Below are 20,259 nucleotides of genomic sequence, written 5' to 3' on the forward strand. Positions count from 1 at the left end.
CGTGTGTGTGTGTGTGTGTGTGTGTGTGTGTTATTGGAGTCCTGCAGTTGTAATAACCCGCTAAGATAAGCTTTTGATCTATCATTTAAAGATGAAGGTGGTAGTGTTGAATATTAAATGTACCTGATCCATGGAAAAGGACCCGTGTTATCTGAGTTCACACATGAAAGTCCCCTTAAAAAGTCCACACAATGGATCCATTAGCTCTGTTTTATTTCCTTTATATCCAAGTTTAAAGGTCCCATGTCATGGCCATTTCTACTGATCATAATTCCATTGTTGAGGTGTACTAGAATATCTTTATATTGTGCAATTTTCCAAACTCACATTGGTTTCTCATACAGCATCTCTGTATAGTATATATATTCAGTCTCTGTCCTAAACGGCATGTTGGAGCTCCTGTTGGAGTTAGAGTTTTACTCGCTATAGGGTGTACTTTGAGGGTTTTTGACTCTGCAGACCGTTTACCTGCAAAAAAAGCTACATTAACACACAAGGGGACGGGTAATAACCAGAAAAGGATGACATGGGACCTTTAAGTGCATTTTCAGTAATCTGTACAATAATAATAAGAAAAAACTTTCAGCCAAACTGATACATTTTATGTCTTTTAAATGAAGCAAGTTCTTTTGTGCTTTTCTACAAATGTGTTATTCGTCCATCTTTCAGTTATAGCAGTGGTCATCAGTGAAAGGCTATTCAAATGTATTTTAACAACATATCAATGCAGTTAAATGTATATGTTTTATAAATATTTTTTAAATGGTCAAGACATAGTTTTCCCTCAGGGTTTTTTCTTTGTTCATTTTTATTAAATGCTGTTTTAATTCACAGTGATGTACCTAAGTCAAATTAGATTTGCCTTGATATTACACTATGACAAGAGTAATTCTAAAAAGGTAATCTAGTTTAGTTTACACCAATAAAGCACAATAGTGAAGCTCAGTCAAAGAAAAAATAATAATAATATGATTTTTACCGAATGAGAAACAAACAGCACGTTATAAAAAAGATGATTTATCAGGAGTTTCAATCTACCGTCTTTTTCTCCTGTCACTGAGGGTAGCACAAAACCTAATCATGCTGTTGCTATTTCATGTATTATTCTTGCAAAATAGATTTTCTCTCAATGTTACGGACATAACAAAGAAACTAAAAGAATATTTTATCTACAGATAACAAAGCACAGCTTCGTGACAAAGCAGTCTGGAAACAGTCGGGAGCAGAATGCTGTATGAATAGCTCAGCCAGCAGGGCTTTGTGGTAATGCCTACATTTCTGCAGCGCACGCTAACAATCAGGACTATCAGTAATAAGCAGTCATCTCTAAAAGGTCTGTGGAAGTACAACAGAAATAATTGGTGAAAAAATAAGACATATGCAGTGGTCGCTGGGAGCTTGTGTGTTTTTCGATGAATAGTTTCATAAATGATGTTAAATCTATAATGTTCAGTCTGCAGTAGAAAGTGTGTACAAACAATGTTATACATCCACAAACACACACACATTCATTCTATTATCTTACCCCTAAAAAACTGATTTCCTTGTTTTAATCTGCAGCTTGAACCCCTGCCCCCTTCAAATCCACCCTCTTCCTCCACCTCTGATCTCCTCCCTCCCTCCCTCCCACAGCAGCTACAATTTGAGAACAGCTAGCGTTAATTAGGGCTGCTAATTGAGCATATCCAAATGTTGAATAAAACATGGATTCAGAAGAGAGCTTCTTTATTACATTTAGGGAAGGTCTCTGAAGAAAGTTTACAAGCCTTTAATTTATGTTAATGTAAAATTGCGTACGTTGAGGGCACTCTGCCACTGCTAGCTCTGTTTTTGCATGCTTCAGGGTTAGTTTGCGTAGGTTAAACATAATTTTTGTATGTCTGCGTAAGGCGGTGCTTTGTGGCTAATGGCCTCTCTTTACTTTGCTGAATACTAATTGTGCCTTTTCTTCTCGTATTAAGTGAAGATTTTGAAGCAAAGCATCATTGAAAAGTGTTCTTTACCTGTTCACTAATCAACTTTTAATTTCAACCAATTGGACTGTTTAAATTATTGCAGCGTGTGTGTGTGTGTGTGTGTGTGTGTGTGTGTGTGTGTGTGTGTGTGTGTGTGTGTGTGTGTGTGTGTGTGTGTGTGTGTGTGTGTGTGTGTGTGTGTGTGTTGAGGTGCTGATCCAGCATGATTAAGGTTGATTACCAGAGGAGTTTACATTTACACAAACCTAATGAGATCACGCACGCCTAAATGAGAACAGGCACAGGGAGTTTCCCTTTGCCTCTCAATGCATCACAGATTCCTGTTAATAGAAACTACAGGATGCTTATCAAGAGGTTGAGTTCATTAAATCATCTACAATTGAGGGGATGAATTTCCCAACATGTTAATTAAAGTGTGTTTGCTTCTATCATTGCGTCCTGGGAAAAGGTTGTCTCCTCTCTGTCAACTCTCGTAGTACTTTCATTTTATGTCTGCTAAACCAGCGCTAGCATTAGCTTAGCGCTATCTCATTCAAGAAGGCTATTTTTGGTCCTTAGAGAGCTATGAAAATGCTGTCAACATGTCAAAGTGGCCAGTCAGTACACACTCATCATAGAGAGAGAGGGGGACCGGAAACAGAGAGACAGCAGTCAGAGAGGCTCCTGAGGGCCCATGGGACCTGTTGCTCTTTTCACACGAGCCTGAGCTGCTGTGTTACATTACAAGCCGCCCGATCAATGCCCACATGGGTTATGTTAATTGGTGTTTTGTAGCAGGGCAGAGAGGTGCGGAGGAGGGAGACATTGTGTGTGCGTGTGCTGCATACATGCCAACCTTTCCAAATCCAAAAGAGGTAGGTTTGCGCACTGCAAATGTGCACGCCCAAATTAGGTAATCAGAAGAAATGGAACCCCAGTTCCATGACTAACCATGTATTTAACATATATTACATAATTTTATGCATTTTTCAGAAAAGTGGTAGTTTGGTAAACAGTGACATCAACGACATGTTTGGTCTGTAAAATGCCCGAAAAGTAAAAGAATGGGAGATAAATATCCCAAAGTCTCCACATTTTATTATATTTTTAATGTGTTTCTGGTCCTCTTTCCGTTGAGACAGTGATGAAGGATGTGTCAGGATGTAGAACTCTTGTGTGTACATTGGATAAAGCCAGGTTCCTATTCTTGTTTCATGTTGTTGACATATTAGAGTCAAAGGTTTGCACAGAGCGAAATATCTTTGTGTTGCGCCATAAATCTGAAAATACTGCATTAAAAAAGTCATTTCCTGCATTTTTATACTGATAAAGTGTGATATAAATAATGTTTGGTGTTGAAAATGTCAGAAAAAGTGAAAGAATGGGAGATAAATATCCCCAAATCTCAAAATGGTATTACATTTTTTGTATGTTTGTGGTCCTCTTTCAGTTGAGACACTGTAGGTGAAGGATGCTTCAGGAAAAGACCAAACACTGGATGTCTTTCAGTCGCCAACATGTGTTTTCGAGACACTGATATTAACGGGGAAACCCTGCAGGACTCAAATGCTTCGTCTCTGTTCCCCTAACTCATTTGGGAGTGATTACCCATCAGCCCCGGGGGGTAACGCTGCCTCTCCACGTTGTTTCTGTTTCAAAAACACAGAGGACTGTTTGTATGATGGGATCACAGACACGCTGCAAAAGGTGTCCGCCAAAAGTCGAGTCCAGTGTCTATGTAGTGTCATTTTTATTTGTTATAGTTTGGGAAGATTGAAAATCGGTAGGGTAAGTCGGTAGGCGGTACAAACATGTCAAAAGCGGTAGGCTACCGCCCAAATCGGTAGGGTTGGTAGGTATGTGTGCTGTATATGTGTTATTCTGGTAGGAAGTATAAAGAGGGGAGTAAATACAGTGGCACGTGTTAAGCGTTTGTACATAAGGATACAAGTATCTGTGTCGAAGTGCTTTCTACCTGAAGTAAACAACCTTAAGTGAACATAGTGAGGCACAAATTGTACACACATGAACCCCACATCCCTTCCTCCGGGTATCTACACACATTCAATATATAACCTGTTAAGTCCAGCTAGCTCTAGGCTCTAGAACACAGAAGAGTGTATCTACATAAAGATACAGTACCGCATGCAATGCATTTGTGTAAAACATTTGCAAAGTGTGGTTTTGCCTCTTTTATCATGCTTCACCCACATTTCCACTAGAAGAGGTAACTGCATAGACAGAGTGGTAGCCTCTCGCCTCAGTTTCTCCCCATTATGTTCTCCTTCATTTATAATCCTCTGAATGCTCTCACTCTGTGCGTAGGTGTAATGTAATAGAGCACCGGCACACAAACAGCCTCGCTGCGCACCTAGAGGCGTTTGCACTTGCTTCAGGCACACCGCTTTCTTCCAATGATAGCTTAAAGAACATTACTCACTCCTCTTTCACCCCCAACACACACACACAGACACACTCGCTCACACACACACACACACACACACACACACACACACACACACACACACACACACACACACACACACACACACTCTCAGAATCCTGCAGAGATGGCTGGTAAGCTGCTTGTGTTACTACTACTTTGCTCCTGACCTAAGGGGAATAAAACTGAACATAGAAAGTCGGAAAGGAAGACTCTTATAAATGTGCAGCTTTCCTGGCCAGTAACCTATAAACTCTACCAAACTACAGGCTAGTGAGTTTTCTAAAAGCCTTCGCCCAAAGTTTGTTTTAGAGCAGATTTGTTAGATTAGCCTCTTTGAAAGATGAGAAATTCATTCTATATTTTATATTTGTATTGTGACCTAAAAGGCTATTAGCTGCCAGGTACTGTACTAAAGGTTATCCTTGTTTTATATCATTATTCTGTATGTCTGAAGTGGTGAGTTTTTCAAATCCTCACAAAACAATAGTATGTGTACCAATAAGTTGAGAAACCTCTGTGGGATATTTTTATTCGGGCTAATGACACAACACTATCTACAATTCACTTGAGGGGCACAGCCAGGCGTTGCTATGTGTCTCAACGCGTTGTAATATCCAAAATATCCAAAAAGAATGATGAGGCTATCTCAGACGGTAATCATGTCATTATCATGCGTGGTCAAATGCAGGATTACATGTTTACTGTTTGAAATGTGATCAACACACTACATCACAATGACCTATTTTTAATGTATTCATAGATTTTCTACCTTACAATTATGGGAGTGAATGCAATTATTTTCAAGACAGGCATGCAAAATGTGTGTGTTGATGTATGTGTGTGTTGTGTGTGCATGGTGGTGGGGGATGGGGGTACTGGTAAGATTGAACGACTGAGTGGAGCCACAAAAGATGGAGTGATGCCCATGTCACACTTTACATGTAATGGCCTAAATGATATGAAATGTTTTTTGACCAATGGCATCCCTAACACACACTATGTCAAACACACACCCACATGTTTATATAGTGACACAAATGGACATTTATCACACACATGCAGACACACAATCTTATGAGATTGCTGCTGAGGCATTTCATATTCCAGTCTGAGCTGCTGTCAGATGGCATAGTGATTGAGCTATTGAAATATCCTGCTCTATTCTGGATATCGCTTGTGTGTGCGTAAACGTCCGCGTGTGTTTGTGTGTGTGCGTGCAATCCCAGTAGTCCCCGCTCATGATGAAGGTGGTTAAGAGGAAGTCTCTCCCTGGTGTATATCAATCAAGTTGAACAGAGAGTTTGGCTCGCAGTGAATTTTGTGCCATTTTTCTCTTCATCTTTGCTGTCATTTCACGTAGATTCCCTGGGCTCTCCTGCCGCACTACATTGAGGTCTTATTTTCAGCAGCTTTCAACACTCAGTTTGACACATTTTCATTCTGAGAAAATACAATCTAACCTTGAAAACGAAATGCTGTATTGGTATTCTTTTCGTGTTCGTTATTATTTAAGTCAAGCACTTGCACGCTAGGGTCAGAAATCACAAAAGTGAAAACTGTTGTATAAGTCTAGATTGAGCCTGATATTGACATTAGTTTGAGCTCTTAACAGATGAAGAGAGGTTTTCTCCATTACCTTTAGATCCCTAAGGAAAAGGCTTTGTTTCTATAAAAGAAGTTATTATATTTCACTGGCTAAAAAAAAAAATGTTTTTCTTATATTACACATTTCTGCAATACGTCATTTGTAGGGTGCAAAATATCCGCATCTGCTCCAACATCTTGTTTCATATTTCTGCTTTTTATTTTAATCTTTTTCACATTAGCTTACCAAATGAGATGACTGGCATGTTAGATGACGGTTTCTAGCAGTGCTCCGAACATGACATGCCGGCTCCTTGCCTGGTGAAAACCCAATTTCGCTGTTGAAAAGGGATTTTCTTTTCCTTTGGAGGCTGCCTTCTGTTTGTCAGTCAGTGATAAATCTATTCAGAATGTCATCCGTCTATCTATTCCATTCCAGGACAAGAAGATCACTTTTATGTTACAGCAAGTCGAAGAGCAGGGCTTTGTGTGTGTGTGTGTGTGTGTGTGTGTGTGTGTGTGTGTGTGTGTGTGTGTGTGTGTGTGTGTGTGTGTGTGTGTGTGTGTGTGTGTGTGTGTGTGTGTGTTCAAAGGTCTAATGTAGCCAGAGCACTGATAAACACTGTGAGAGCCCTGAAGAGGGACTGCATGTCAAGTTATCTATGTCTGTTTTTACACAGACTTACACTCACGCAAACTCAAGGCCCCTGTGGCTCTTCTGCAGAACGTGTTGCATCAAAAGTATGATCTAAAACGGCCCCTCCCTGCTCAGCTCCTCAGTGTTCAGTCCCCATCAGAAGTGGTAGGCCTACATTTCTAGACATTTGCAACTCACTACCATCTTGTTACAGTTGCCTGGATTTCAGCTCCTCTGGCACTTTCTCTGATGGTTTGCTGTTTTAATGATATCAAGGCTAATGGTGCTTGATACATAGCAAATGCTACATTAGCCAAATGTCATAAAAATACTGACTCAATACATAAAGATGTGTCAGAGCGCCGGCGAGAGTTGGAGTGCAAGGAAATGATAGTCATTTCTACATTACTTGGGTAACCCTTTATATGACTACCATGACTATAATGCATCATAAACTTACTTAAAATCATTATAACAATGCTTTATAATGTGCTATGATTATTGTTATAAGGCATTATGAATATTTAGAAGTGCTTAAACTATAGTCATACTTGTCATTACCAAATGATAAGTATATTTTATAAAGCATAGACAATTGCAGTCATTGAAAGTGTTACTTTATAGGGTGAGGGTTAGGGTTAGGGTTAACCCTAACCCTAACCCTAATTGGCACTTTGTTTACAGATACCTAAAAAGAGGTGTTAGGTAGCTGCACACTGATTTTATAATTAACTTTATTCCTGTATATATACTGTACATTATTTGTGGAGGAGGTGAAGTAGGTCAGCCATCATTAGTGAGATCTTGACAGAGAGCATGTTTACCGTTTAGGAAACAATGCTGCATTGCACCGTCAGTTTCAATTCATTAGTCACTGTACATTAAAAGTATAGATTGATATGAAAGAGAGATGGATACAGAGATTTATTGATTTTGTTACATCCGGAGCAGGTTGTCATGCAGGGACCTAACTGACTGAAAGCGATAATAGTTTGCCTCCTCCACTGCTCGAGCTGTTATTGTATCTTTTACAAATGTTCTTTTGTTGCATTTAGCTTCTTCGGATAAAAGAAAGTCTGTTTGTTTTTCCGAGTGTATGACATTTTACCTTTGTTTTTGGTGTTCATGCTTTATAAGGTTAGGGTCTCAATAGAGAATACACTTTGCAAAGCAACAGGTCATGCACTAACACTGATCTCAAATTACCTTCAAACCAGAAAACTCTGAAGAACCCCCTCGGTCTAGTGCTGAGCTTTATGTGTAAATACTGTTTTGAGGCACTGGGTTCTTGTCCTGCACAGCCCTGATGGAAACACACTCTGAAGGGTTGGCTGTGGTTCGGGCTCGTATGTTTTTAAAGAAATGGTGAATAATTGAACAGAAACTTTCCCTCCTCTTTAATTTTTTTTCTTCCCATCAATCGTAATGAAAATATACAGTGATTTGTTTGCGATTGTTTATCTGACAGTTCAAGCCATGCTTGACTCAACCCATTTGTTTTTTATTGATGCTCTTTTGTGAAAGATAAGGCATACATATTGATATTGATGAGATGTACATGATAGTTGTCTTTTATATAAGGCTCATTCAGCAAACTTTCCGCTAAAATGCCTTCAGCTGTTACAGTCTGTTTTTATGTGCAGATTGTAAAGTGGACGTGTATTTGTTTCCGGTTAAATGCTGCATTGGAAAATGGTGGTGAATATCACTGAGCAATTTATATTTACGATCGTTAGAGCTGATCTGTGATCTTCAAGTTGCTTTCCCGCCCGCACACCTGGTGGACAAAGGTTTGTGAAAAGCATGTGTATGTCGGGGAAATTATGTGTATGCTTGTGCACAGGTGTAGTTGAACCCACACCATGGCTGGGTGGCTGACATGTTAGAACAGAGTCTGATTGGATTCCACGCTCCAGAAACATTAAACCCAGCGTTTCGAAGGGAGGTTGAAGTGAAGTGTGTGTTCATGTGTGTTCCTGCGCATTGCATGAGTTAGAATACTTGGTTGAGCACTATAATGGAACTAGTCAACACATGTATAATTGTTTGTGCCTTTTCAAGTGTGTTCCGAGAATATCATCTATTTCTGTATGTGTGTGTTTGTGTGCAAAGGCACTTCCTTTGGACGAGGCCATGCTGGAAGAGAGTTCAATTATCCTTCAGATCAAGGTCATTGAGCTGTGCCCTATCTCAGTGCTCGATCTATTAGCTGTCCCCTGTAGGGTCTAGGTATGGATGGATGGATGGAAAGCTTCGACCCCGACTTAAACCCAATCCCCTGCCGGTTGGGGAAGTTACTGCCAAGATGTAATCAGATTACCGATTACCTGTTTAAATTTGTAATTGGTTGTTTATTCCATTGGATGGATGTGTTTAATTTACTGTGGGGATTCCAGCTCAGTCAAATAGCCTTATTCATCTCAACATTTATTTATTGGTTGAATTTAGTAGGATCTTTTTTTTTTACCATTATAGCATGCAATACATTTACAGTGTTTTTAATCCCACTATATCTAATCTATAACCTTTCGCATCATACCATCGATCTTTTCCGCCGTTATCTGCTATACAATCTGCCCACTTGCTGTTGCCTGGGATAGGTCCCTTATGGTGGGAAAGGACATTTGTACTCTCGTTCTATCAAAAGATCTACCGCCCTTGGTGCTCCTCCGAGAACCTGTCTCCTTAAAACCTTTACCTTGTCTGTTTCTGAGGATTGGTTTTGGCCTCTGTTAATCGAGACACCGCTTTTACTGACTGATCTGCGAAAGTCCTCTCGGCGTGTGTCAGCTTTGAAGTAGCCAGGTGATAGGATCAAGGGATTGAAGTAACACACAGCTGATTTGAGCCTATACACTGTGGGGAGTCCCTGAAAAATGGTATAGAACAGAACAGTTTATGGTCTGATACATGTCAAATATTGTATTTTAGGTCAATAATATAAGTACTTCAGAAAGCAATATTGCAAATCTGCTCATCTTATATCTTGAAATACTTTTTCTGGATTACCTTCAAGCAGAAATAAAAGGGAAATTGCTTTTTGTCAAAGACAGGACCATTTTTCTTTCTACTTTTGTCCAGCACAAACGGCACTCAAATGTTTTATAGTTTATTGTAATGATAGTCAATAGAAGAAGTTAATGGCCTAAATATCTGGTTCAGTGGACCCACAGAAAAGAAATAACTGAATTGCAGCAGACAGGTGGCATTTTATTCTCTGAAAACCAAAATCTACAGTTTTATGGTATCATATAGTTAAACATTACGCCATTACCAATACCAGTGATCATAGATACAGCACACAGCAATGATCGTTTAAACTATTCAACTTGGTTGTCATTTAAATCAGTGCTTTTAGCAATAATTAGTACTGATTCCTTATTGGTAAAGGATCAGATGTAAACTCATAAATCACTCTTCACTTGTCTGTTTATTAATACAAAATAATGATTCATCAGAAACTCATAGTAACATAGATACATAGTGCTATTTTAGAAAAAGCTGATTCCTACCACAATCTGACTTTTGTTTACCGACAGTATGTTTGGTAAACTAAAGCTACATTTTTGCTTTTTGTCACCAGATTGACCAGGCTTCAATGTTTTTGTATCGGCATGACAGTCACGAATGAATTAGTTGAGATTTATCCACGGATCTAGGGATAGGGGTAGAACCTAAAGAGAATAGACGCCCTCCCAAACCTCCTATATGGATTTTGTGAAAGAATGGGTTTAATACCACCTTTGTTGTAGCAATCCCAAGCTAAATCTGTTTTATTGTATCCATGGGACATAACATTCGATGACATTTAAGCCCTCTGTCTGTTCCTGTAGTGGAAATAAAGCTATTGAAAGCAAACTATCTGTTTTGTAGCTCAATATCCCAGTGGGAACCATACTAACACATTTCTTATTCCAGCCTTAAAGTTTACAGCTAGCACACCTGGTTGACCAAGCTCCCTGCCTTAATCTAAAACTCTTTAAAGCTTAAAAAAAACACAATGTTTAGTCTAACTACCAGCCCCTCATCACCCTCTGGAATACAACTACATATTTTTATGATTTTCATAAACAAAAAGCCTATGGCTGTTAGAACAGAAAGTTTTAAAAATAATCGCTTTTTAACTTTGCCCCGTATTTGTTTGCACAAGCACCCTACATGACCCCCAAACCACCTGAGCTTCTGCTGGGATGCTGCTGATGTTGTTGATGTGCTCATGTTAATTAAATTACTTAGATCTGAGTGGGGATGATTAGCATGCTAGCAGTAATAGCTAGCAGGGAATCCAATAGCCTATTATCATAATGAGTCCCTCTGGCGCGCTGTGTGGGTAGGTGGAGGAGAAAGAAAGTGAAGCGCTTATATTTGTTGCCCAGAGATAAGTAACATCAAATGACAAGAGTTTTTTTAAGCATAATACATGATTTAAATTGATTTGTCCAACCTGACTGCAATTAGATACTGTCACTGCTGGGATATGGCAAAGAGGAAACATGCAGTTTGCCAGTAAAACCAAAGAACACACTCTGCACTGCGGCAGGCACCTGCAGCTGTGCCTCCTCTCTGCTCATTATACACCTGCTTCCACATTCTGGACTTCTGCTGCACATATGCTCACGACCTTGTGCTTAATATGGTTCAATGCAGCGTTTCTTTTTTGGGTTTCAGTGCATTTATGTTTAAAGAGTTGGGAATTTGTTGTTGCAGTTGAAACAATTTATTTCATTTAATAACCTTTTTATGTTTTATTGAATTTATTTCCCCTGACTCTATCTCGTTGTACATCTGTTACTGCATATCCTCCTTTACTGTCCAACTTCCAAGGCCTGAGTGCTTTAAAAAGATGCTCCACAGCACCATGCAGAGTCACCAGTTTGTCTTAAGTTCATACTCCTTATTTTACTCTCACCAGAAAGCAAAAGCCCCAGAGAAAAGAAGGAACATCTCTATTTGCCCTCTGCTCATTACGTTTTTACAACATTTATATTTCACCCCATCGCCAGATAACCGATAAAAAGTTATTTCAGCACACATTCCTACTCCCCCACAAAGTTTGAATATATGCAGTGTTAAGTTAACTATATCTGTCCTCTGACTCACATTCTCTCACATCTACTCCCTACCCACTAATGTCTGCTTCCAAAATAAGTTGAAGTGGATGTCGTTTTATGGCAGCTCAATCCAGTTTGAGAGAATAATGGGATTTAAAGTACATTTTATATAACCGCTTGTGTCTTTCTTCCATTCCGCCTGTCCCATTCTTCCCCTAGATGCCAAGGCTTGCCCCTCCAAAGACTTCCAGTGCCGTAATGGGAAGTGCGTGGCACCGATCTTTGTGTGTGATGGCGACGATGACTGTGGGGACGCCAGCGATGAGGAGAAATGCAAGGCTCCCACCTGCGGCCAGCACGAGTTCCGCTGCAATGACTCCGAGTGCATCCCCGCCCTGTGGAGCTGCGACGGAGACCCCGACTGCAAGGACAAGTCGGACGAGTCCATGGAGCGCTGCAGCCGGAGGACGGAGCCCCAGAAACCTCGCTGCCCGGTGGGAGAGTTCCAGTGTGGGAGCGGGGAGTGTGTCCACATGAACTGGAAGTGTGACGGAGATGCAGACTGCAAGGATAAATCTGATGAAGCAAACTGTGGTAAGTCATCTGTGGATATGTTGTATTAATGTGTATGGAGTAGTTGGATAAATGAGTAAATACACTCCTTAAGGATAATGCTACTTTCGTTTGAACTATAATCAGGATAAACCCTCTAATTATCATAAATCCTATCACCCAGTAGCATAACCCCTCGCATTGAACACCAATGTCTTGTTTTCCGAACACTAAAGAAAAATAATAATTAGAGCAAAACAAACTTCTTTTTTTTTTTTTTTTTCTGAACAACTGCACGACTTTATTCAATCCAGTCATGTACCTTGACCAGGAAGCAGCTTTGCCACTGATTTACATTTACAGTCATTGTTATGAATGTGTCATATAATCGCTATGGTTCTTTAAGGTAATGTATCTGTTATATGACTCAATGGCGTCACTCAGCACTTGTTTGGAGGGTGAATTCATTGTTGATTGTTTTATTTTTATATTAATTTAATGGTAAATTAAAAAAGTTAATTCCAGCTTTAGGCTTTAATAAAGGCATTTAATGCATGCATGTTGTGGAACAATGGTTGTGGCTCTCCACTACTGAAGGCTTTTACTTCAAAGGCTGACATGTCATGTGTCGTGAACAAAGACTACGAGACAAATCATGTTGTGCCACCAAATGTTTGAAGGACGATCAAGGCTTCAACTTTATAATGATGAGTGTGTTGCAACTTTGTGATCTGTGGAAGCAGAAGGAGAAACTCTGTGTGTGTGTGTGTGTGTGTGTGTGTGTGTGTGTGTGTGTGTGTGTGTGTGTGTGTGTGTGTGTGTGTGTGTGTGTGTGGTGAAGGTCCTCCATGAAGTAAGACCCCCATCTGGTGTCCTCTTCACACACCCACACACCACACACCACTCAGGGAGATGACAGCAGCCTCGCACATGCGACATGATACACTGACGCACACACACACACACACACACACACACTCACACAAACACACACACTCACACTCACACTCAAACGCACAAACACATGTTGATACCTGTGCTCACAAATACAGTCCCAGACAGCAGATTCTCATGCACTTGCAAATAATGAAATAATATTGCAATCATAGGCACTCCAGTCTGCTGTAGTCACTTCAAAGTGAATTACCATACAGTAAATACCGCAGAAAAAGAAACTGTGACAAAGTATAGACCACTGCACATACAGTGTCATAGTCATCTTTAAAACCCTGCCATCTCTCAATCATATGGTAACAACAGGTTATTTTATATTATTATCTTTGAGGTTCAAACTACTATTTAGGTATGCACTGAATGAAATGCAGTTTTTTTTCGTGTGAATAATGACTTCAAATTCAAATGTAATTATAGTAAACTATCCTGGTTATCAGCTGGTTATTCTTAGTTCTACCTATTGCCAAATATGTGAATTTGATAAACGACTATTGATTGGTTTCCTGAAATAACTGATCTTCTTAAGGTTTTCTTTTCCCTCTTCCTTAGGGTTTTACAGGACCTTGAAATGCTTACATAAATTATTAATTTAAAGGAAAACAAATTCCTTGAAAGTAATTGAAAATAGACAAAGACAAACAAGTGCTTGAATGTGTATGTTTTGTGCGAAAAGAAGAAATTAACATTTTTTGATTTTTTTCTTTTACTTAATGTTAGTAAATAGGATCTTTTCCGCTTGTGTCTCCTGCAAATGTATAATTGTTTGACGCTCCACCTGTCTAGAGGAAGTACAATGGTAATAAACCTTGATATGTGTGTCTTAAAGGATGGGAAGTTCTTACATTTTAGGGAATTAAACCTGAAAATTCTTTGAAACTGATGTTTAGCAAGGTTTTGGGAAACCTGTAATGTAATGAAGTAGCCTAGCTTCTTAGCCTTATGACCAAATTGCAGTTTAATTTATTTAAAAAATACTTTACTCAATTTGATGGCTATCCTACTCAAATGTAATTTAGGTTTACAGTTTAAGACTATATTTGGGAAGAATGCCATTACATACATAATACATAAACAAAAAACCAACGTGCTAATGTAGTTGAATAATTATGACTTCTGACTGTAAATCAAGTCGTCTTGCCTTGCCATCATGTGCCAGTGGAGTCATCTATCTCAATGTGTCAAATGAAATGTTCACTGTTTGACAGATGTGATGAGACAGAGCTGTGTGTACTATATGTATTTGATTGGGTTTGTGCGCGCGCTCATCACATTGTGAATAAAGGTGGGCGGTAGGAGCTTTGTGTGAAACAAGATGTAATAGATGTCGGGCTGATGTAAATGAGGAAGCAGAGCTCAGCTTGGGGAGGTGCAACATTTCAATGTAAATTAGAAATTTGAGAATCATTGCATGTCTCCAGTTTGTTCTCCCCTCCTCTATTCCATCAGACTTTGCTCATTCGCATGGACCCATCCCCTGGTTATTATCTCCCATCTTATTTGAAACATCTGTTCCAATAATCTTGTCTTATTTCACACCATGCTGGGACAAGTGACTTCGAGGAGGTTAATCTAAATGAGAAATGCTCAAAACGTATCTCTACTTGGTTCTCTACTTTCACTCCTGCCAACATTTCTGAAGATGGGAGTCCATTATTGTTGCTGTTCATCTAGTGATTCATCATAATTAGCTGAGTTAAGATCCCAATCGTTTAGCAGGAAGAACCTGCACATGTAACGATGGCATAGGATTATTTATTCCATTAGTTTATCATTATAAATCCGCCTACCTGTGTGTTCATGCCGAGTGCAAACATTTGCTGCTTACATGCACTTTAGTTTTTGCCTGTGTGTGTGTGTGTGTGTGTGTGTGTGTGTGGTGTGGGTGTGGGTGTGTGTGTGTGTGTGCGTGCGTGTGTGCGTGCGCACGCGCGTGCGCGCATCGGTCAGCAGCGCCGAACTGCCTTTGAGAAACACATGAACCTACTTTATTCAGTGTTTTTACCTTTGATCACCGGGTCTGTCTAATTTGGAGATTTGATTGTGGTTTGCTGTGCATGCAGAGCCTGCATGTCACTCACTCAAGTACCCCTGACATGAGAAAACAAAAAATTAAAAGAATCGCACGTCCACGCGATTTGAATATCGCGCATGCGCATATCACGATTACAATCCTGTCTCCTAAAAATTACGTTCCCACGGAACTAAACTGCATTCTCAATTACGTTTAGCTAGAAACGTATTTTCTCCCACGTTACGTTCGTTATGAAAGTATCTCAATTACGTTTATTTTCTACATATCTTCTAGAAACATATTTTCTCCCACGTTACGTTTCTTATGAACGTATCTTAAATACGTTTATTTTCTACATATCTTTGCCATTTATTGTCTTGCTTATAATAATGATAATAGTCATTTATAAATATAATTTTAGAGCACACATTTGAAATCAGTAGGCAAGGCTGTAGTTTTGCCAGCTGTTACTCTCATGAGCGAGGCAGAAAATAATAGTTTTATCATGCCAAAAAGCTGCTGTGTCGTTTATTGCACCTCAAACATAAAAAAAAAAAACAGAGTTACGTGTTTCTGTACTTCCTCTAAGAAGAAAGCACAGTAACAGAAGATCTCTGTGACGCCAGATGTGGTGCTGTTAATGCGATATGATGTCCGGAAAAAAAATCAGTTTAGGATGGCCGAAGACACTACACTACCCATAATCCCCAGCTATCGTTTGGGACTACAGTCCCGTTGACAAGCCCCGTGATTAATCTTCAAGCTCTGAGATTGGATGTTGGAGTGGCAGTGCGCCAAGGTTACGCCGAGCGTCAAGCTCTTTGAAATGGAACGAAACCACGGCAGACTATTCAAAACTGGACTTGAACGCCCCCCCAGAACTACATATGCTGGCTGCTATTGTGTTTTGCNCACACCCACACACACACACACACACACACACACACACACACACACACACACACACACACACACACACACACACACACACACACACACACACACACACATAATGGATAGATGTGGATTTTCATTAGCTGATGAAGCAATACCTGCTTGCTTATTATTTCCATCGGCTTTTATCTGTGCAGGTATTCGTGTGACTGATTACTTTCGGATTGGGATGCACTCCGAGTTGGCTTAATAAGCAAAGCAACACAGAAGTGCATATCTTCATAGATACAGTTGAGGGAGATATGATGAAATTATTGTTGGGGGTTTGTGTGTGTGTGTTTTTATGTGTGTAAAATCTTCACCTTTACAGGGATATAGATATTTAATTAGAGTACACTTTTGGGAATGATTAAGATTTTTTTTTTTCTCCACCAGTGACTCTGTGTTCTTTGTTGTTTTGGGTTTTACATCTTCTCATAATGAGACCAAATAGGGCTTCAATGATATCAGATTTTCATAACTCTATTATCCATGCCAAATGAACTAATGGTTGCGATATTATCGTGATATTTGTTAATAATATGTCAAGTGAAAAGACTCAAATTGATCATTAACTTTGTTTATTATTGCTTAATTGTGAGATGAATCCCACTGATTTGTCTGTGGTAGAGTAAGTGGGAACAGAAATAATGAGTCATGTTTAAAGGGCACTGGATTATTTACACAATATTATATGTGTGTAATTTCCAAGGTATAAAAACTTACATTTAGAAACATTAAGCCTACTGCCAATACCGGTATTTGTAACACCAACAAATTACAAGTTTACTGTAATTGTTATGGAAACAAAAAAGCTTATTCTAATATAAGTTGTGTTTGTTTTGTGTCCCCAGCCCTGCTCACATGTCGTCCTGATGAGTTCCAGTGTGGCGATGGATCCTGCATCCACGGCACCAAACAGTGCAATAAAGTTCACGACTGTCCGGACTACAGTGATGAAGCCGGCTGTGTCAACAGTAAGTGTCAGATGACTAAAAGCCATTGAACAACAACGACACAGCTGTATTTAATACATTTTTACTTACAGTATATAATGCGGGAGGTCAGAACTCAGTTTTTTCATCTGAATGTTGGAATAAGATTCATATTCCGTGAGCAGAGAGAGAGAGAGAGAGATATCTGATATCTATAATCATTAGCTTCATGCATTTTTCACTGCCATTGTGGTCATACTTGATTCCCCCAACAAATCTATTTACAACTGTGATACTACCAACAAGACTCACAGGGGATAGAGTAGCACAGATGGCTGCAGTTGGCTGCACAAGTGAAATCTGACCTTTCTGGAAACTGCTTAAAGAATTGAGGTCTGTGCTGCTAATTCAACCAGAACATAGAGGAAAGATAGTCTAAGAGGCCTAATATCAAATTAATGTCTACATATGGTGTATGCATGACCTTGAGTGTGCATATTATAAAACAGAACAGTTTGAAGTCATTTTCAGAAACTTTGCATTTGAGGAATATTGATCTTTAAGCAAATGTTTAAAGTCTAGCTTTGAACCTGAAGTGTGTTTTTGTACTCTTTCTAATGCACCTGTATATTTGTGTGTAGAAGCTGTCATGTACTGTGCCACTGTGTCTGTTTGCGTTCAACAGTGTCACTAACTTGAATGTTATACACGGTTTGTTCAATTCAAACCCTGATTCCTAACTTTGTTGTGTCCTCTTCACAGTTACAAAGTGTGACGGGCAGAAAAAGTTCCGCTGTAAGAACGGGGAGTGTATTGACAGCAGCAAGGTGTGTGACAATGTGAAAGACTGCAAGGACTGGTCTGATGAACCGATGAAGGAGTGTGGTAAGATGATTATCCTCCGTTTCTCTTCACACACACACACACACACACACACACACACACACACACACACACACACACACACACACACACACACACACACACACACGTACCACACATACAGAGGAACATTAGACCTTTCACCACCTCAGGCCAACATGGGTGTACATACTCTCTGGTGCGATATAACTAATGCACACCATCACCAGCTGCTTCTGATGTGGGTGGTCACTCTTCTAAGCAAAATAAGCTTCATTTGATCAAGGCAGGGTAAATCAAGAAATTTCTCAACGGCCTTGTTATGATCAAAGAGCTGAGCCAATCTGCCCTCTAGTGCGTTCGCAGCCAGGAAAACGTGATCGGACTACATTACCCATAAGGAACTACATGGATTATCCACACACCATTGATAATTACCACTTAGAGGGCTTCAGTCACGGATCTCACATCACAAGCAGTGCGGTCCAGCTGCTAACAGAGTGAGGCAGATGAGAAAAACATACCTGTTAATAAAATGTATATTGCTTGCACTCAAGTACTGGTACTGGCTGGAGACTCTAGAGATCGCTCAAGGGGATCAAGCCGATCATCACCATAGGTTTAATACGATACTGTATCTCAGTGTGCTGCTCTTTCAGCTGGCTCTGATCTCTTTGCGGAGGGTAATAGACTGTAATGAGATTGACCAGTAACTGCATCATTAACTTTAAACATATTTTTCAGGGTGTTTAAGCGCAAACCTGCACCCCACTTGTTTTAACTATAACTTACAAATGCCATTACATCAAACATGGGAAAAGAGCAGCATATGAAATGTCTTCAAAATAACACGTTATTTACTTAACACATTTCTGTATCCTCAAGGTCTAACATGGGTTTTGAATGAATTTCCTGCTCTTTCGCATCAGTGTTTACTTGCTAGCAATCTCCTATGTCCCTGCATTTATTGGTATATTGTTTCATGTGTACAGTAGTTGGATTATCACTGCCAACTGTCAATCAGTGAAGTAGCATGGAACTGAGAGCAGGATGTGAGGCATGTGCTTGCATGATGAAAATAAAACAGGGACCCGCACATAAATAACACTTTATTTCCACAAGACTTTGGAGCTCTGCAGCAGTGATTAGCTACCATTCAGCCGCAATATCATTAGTGAGGATGGTCACTAATGTTGGGCCATAAAGAATGGCTCATCCCAAAGGCCTGTCAAGTTTTCCTTACCGAACTCCTAAACTGTTGACACAAAGTTGGAAGTGCCTTGAATATAACTTGAACTTTATGAAGATTTCCCTTGAAGGAGGACTTCAAAGACTTCTCGTTTTTATTAGGTCAGTAAAATGTAGTCATTGGGAGTGCGACACATCTTTTGAAAAAAAAAGGCAGAGACTGAACACATCATGTCTACTTTTTTTGCTTTTAAAATAACTTTATATATTGACAGTGTCCACATATTTAAAGCCTAAAGTGTCTTCTGTAGAAAAAATAATCAGGGGAAATAGGTGTTGTAATTATGAATACACTGACTGCACTTCAGAAAACAACCTTATTATCTGTTAAATTTCTCTTGAAGTCTAAATCTCCTTTTCTTCTCTCATCTTAACTCTATTCTTGCATTCTCTCTCATTTTCAGTCTCGTTCTGTCTCACAGACAAACCTGTAGCCTTAAAGCTTTAATCTTTAATGTACTCCGGTAATGAAGTGCCAGCTTTAGTCTTTTACAGCGATCTCTTTCTACTCCCTTGAGGGTATTTTAAAGACAAACGAATATAATGGAGCTGCAGACACAGATACAAAATGAAGGTTTTTCCCTTTTTAAAATACAAAAAAAAGGAAGAAGGAAAATGGAGTCTCTGAAATGAGAGGATGAAGGTCAGCATGTAACAATAGGAGTGGAGTAGCACCTGGCACACGTGGCCAAGCTCGCTGTTGGAGTATGGATTGATTCCAGTTAGATTTGGCTGAGACTGTGCCTGTACACAGACACAAAAACATTCCAATGAATATACTGTACATACACACACACACACACACACACACACACACACACACACACACACACACACACACACACACACACATAAATGCACTACCTCTTGTTTTCTACTGCTGTTAAGCTCAATGTGTTTCCTATTTTAATGGAGTTTTAATGTGCAACTTGAAACACTTGAAAGGACTTATCTCTACTGGCAGGATGAACACAACTATGAACACACACAAACTTTTGGTGTTTGTCTTTCTGTCCAACTATTTATTTCTGTTTCATCTAGGCTGAATTTCTGTCCAAAAGACTGCTGGAATTATTTCATCAATATTCAACT

General features: G+C 39.5%; 1 protein-coding gene across 1 annotated transcript in view; it reads left to right on the forward strand.

Moving 5' to 3' along the window:
* Nucleotides 1–20,259, forward strand: part of lrp8 (low density lipoprotein receptor-related protein 8, apolipoprotein e receptor) — a 77,171-nt gene that overhangs the window by 19,999 nt on the left and 36,913 nt on the right. The window contains exons 4-6 of the mRNA XM_010786474.1: nt 11,893–12,267; nt 16,978–17,100; nt 17,821–17,943. Of these exons, the coding sequence (XP_010784776.1) occupies nt 11,893–12,267; nt 16,978–17,100; nt 17,821–17,943 (621 nt within the window). The remainder of the gene's footprint in view (nt 1–11,892; nt 12,268–16,977; nt 17,101–17,820; nt 17,944–20,259) is intronic.

The sequence above is a fragment of the Notothenia coriiceps genome, unplaced genomic scaffold (assembly GCF_000735185.1).
Source record: "Notothenia coriiceps isolate Sejong01 unplaced genomic scaffold, NC01 NC01_scaffold00029195, whole genome shotgun sequence".
Taxonomy (NCBI): Eukaryota; Metazoa; Chordata; class Actinopteri; order Perciformes; family Nototheniidae; genus Notothenia; species Notothenia coriiceps.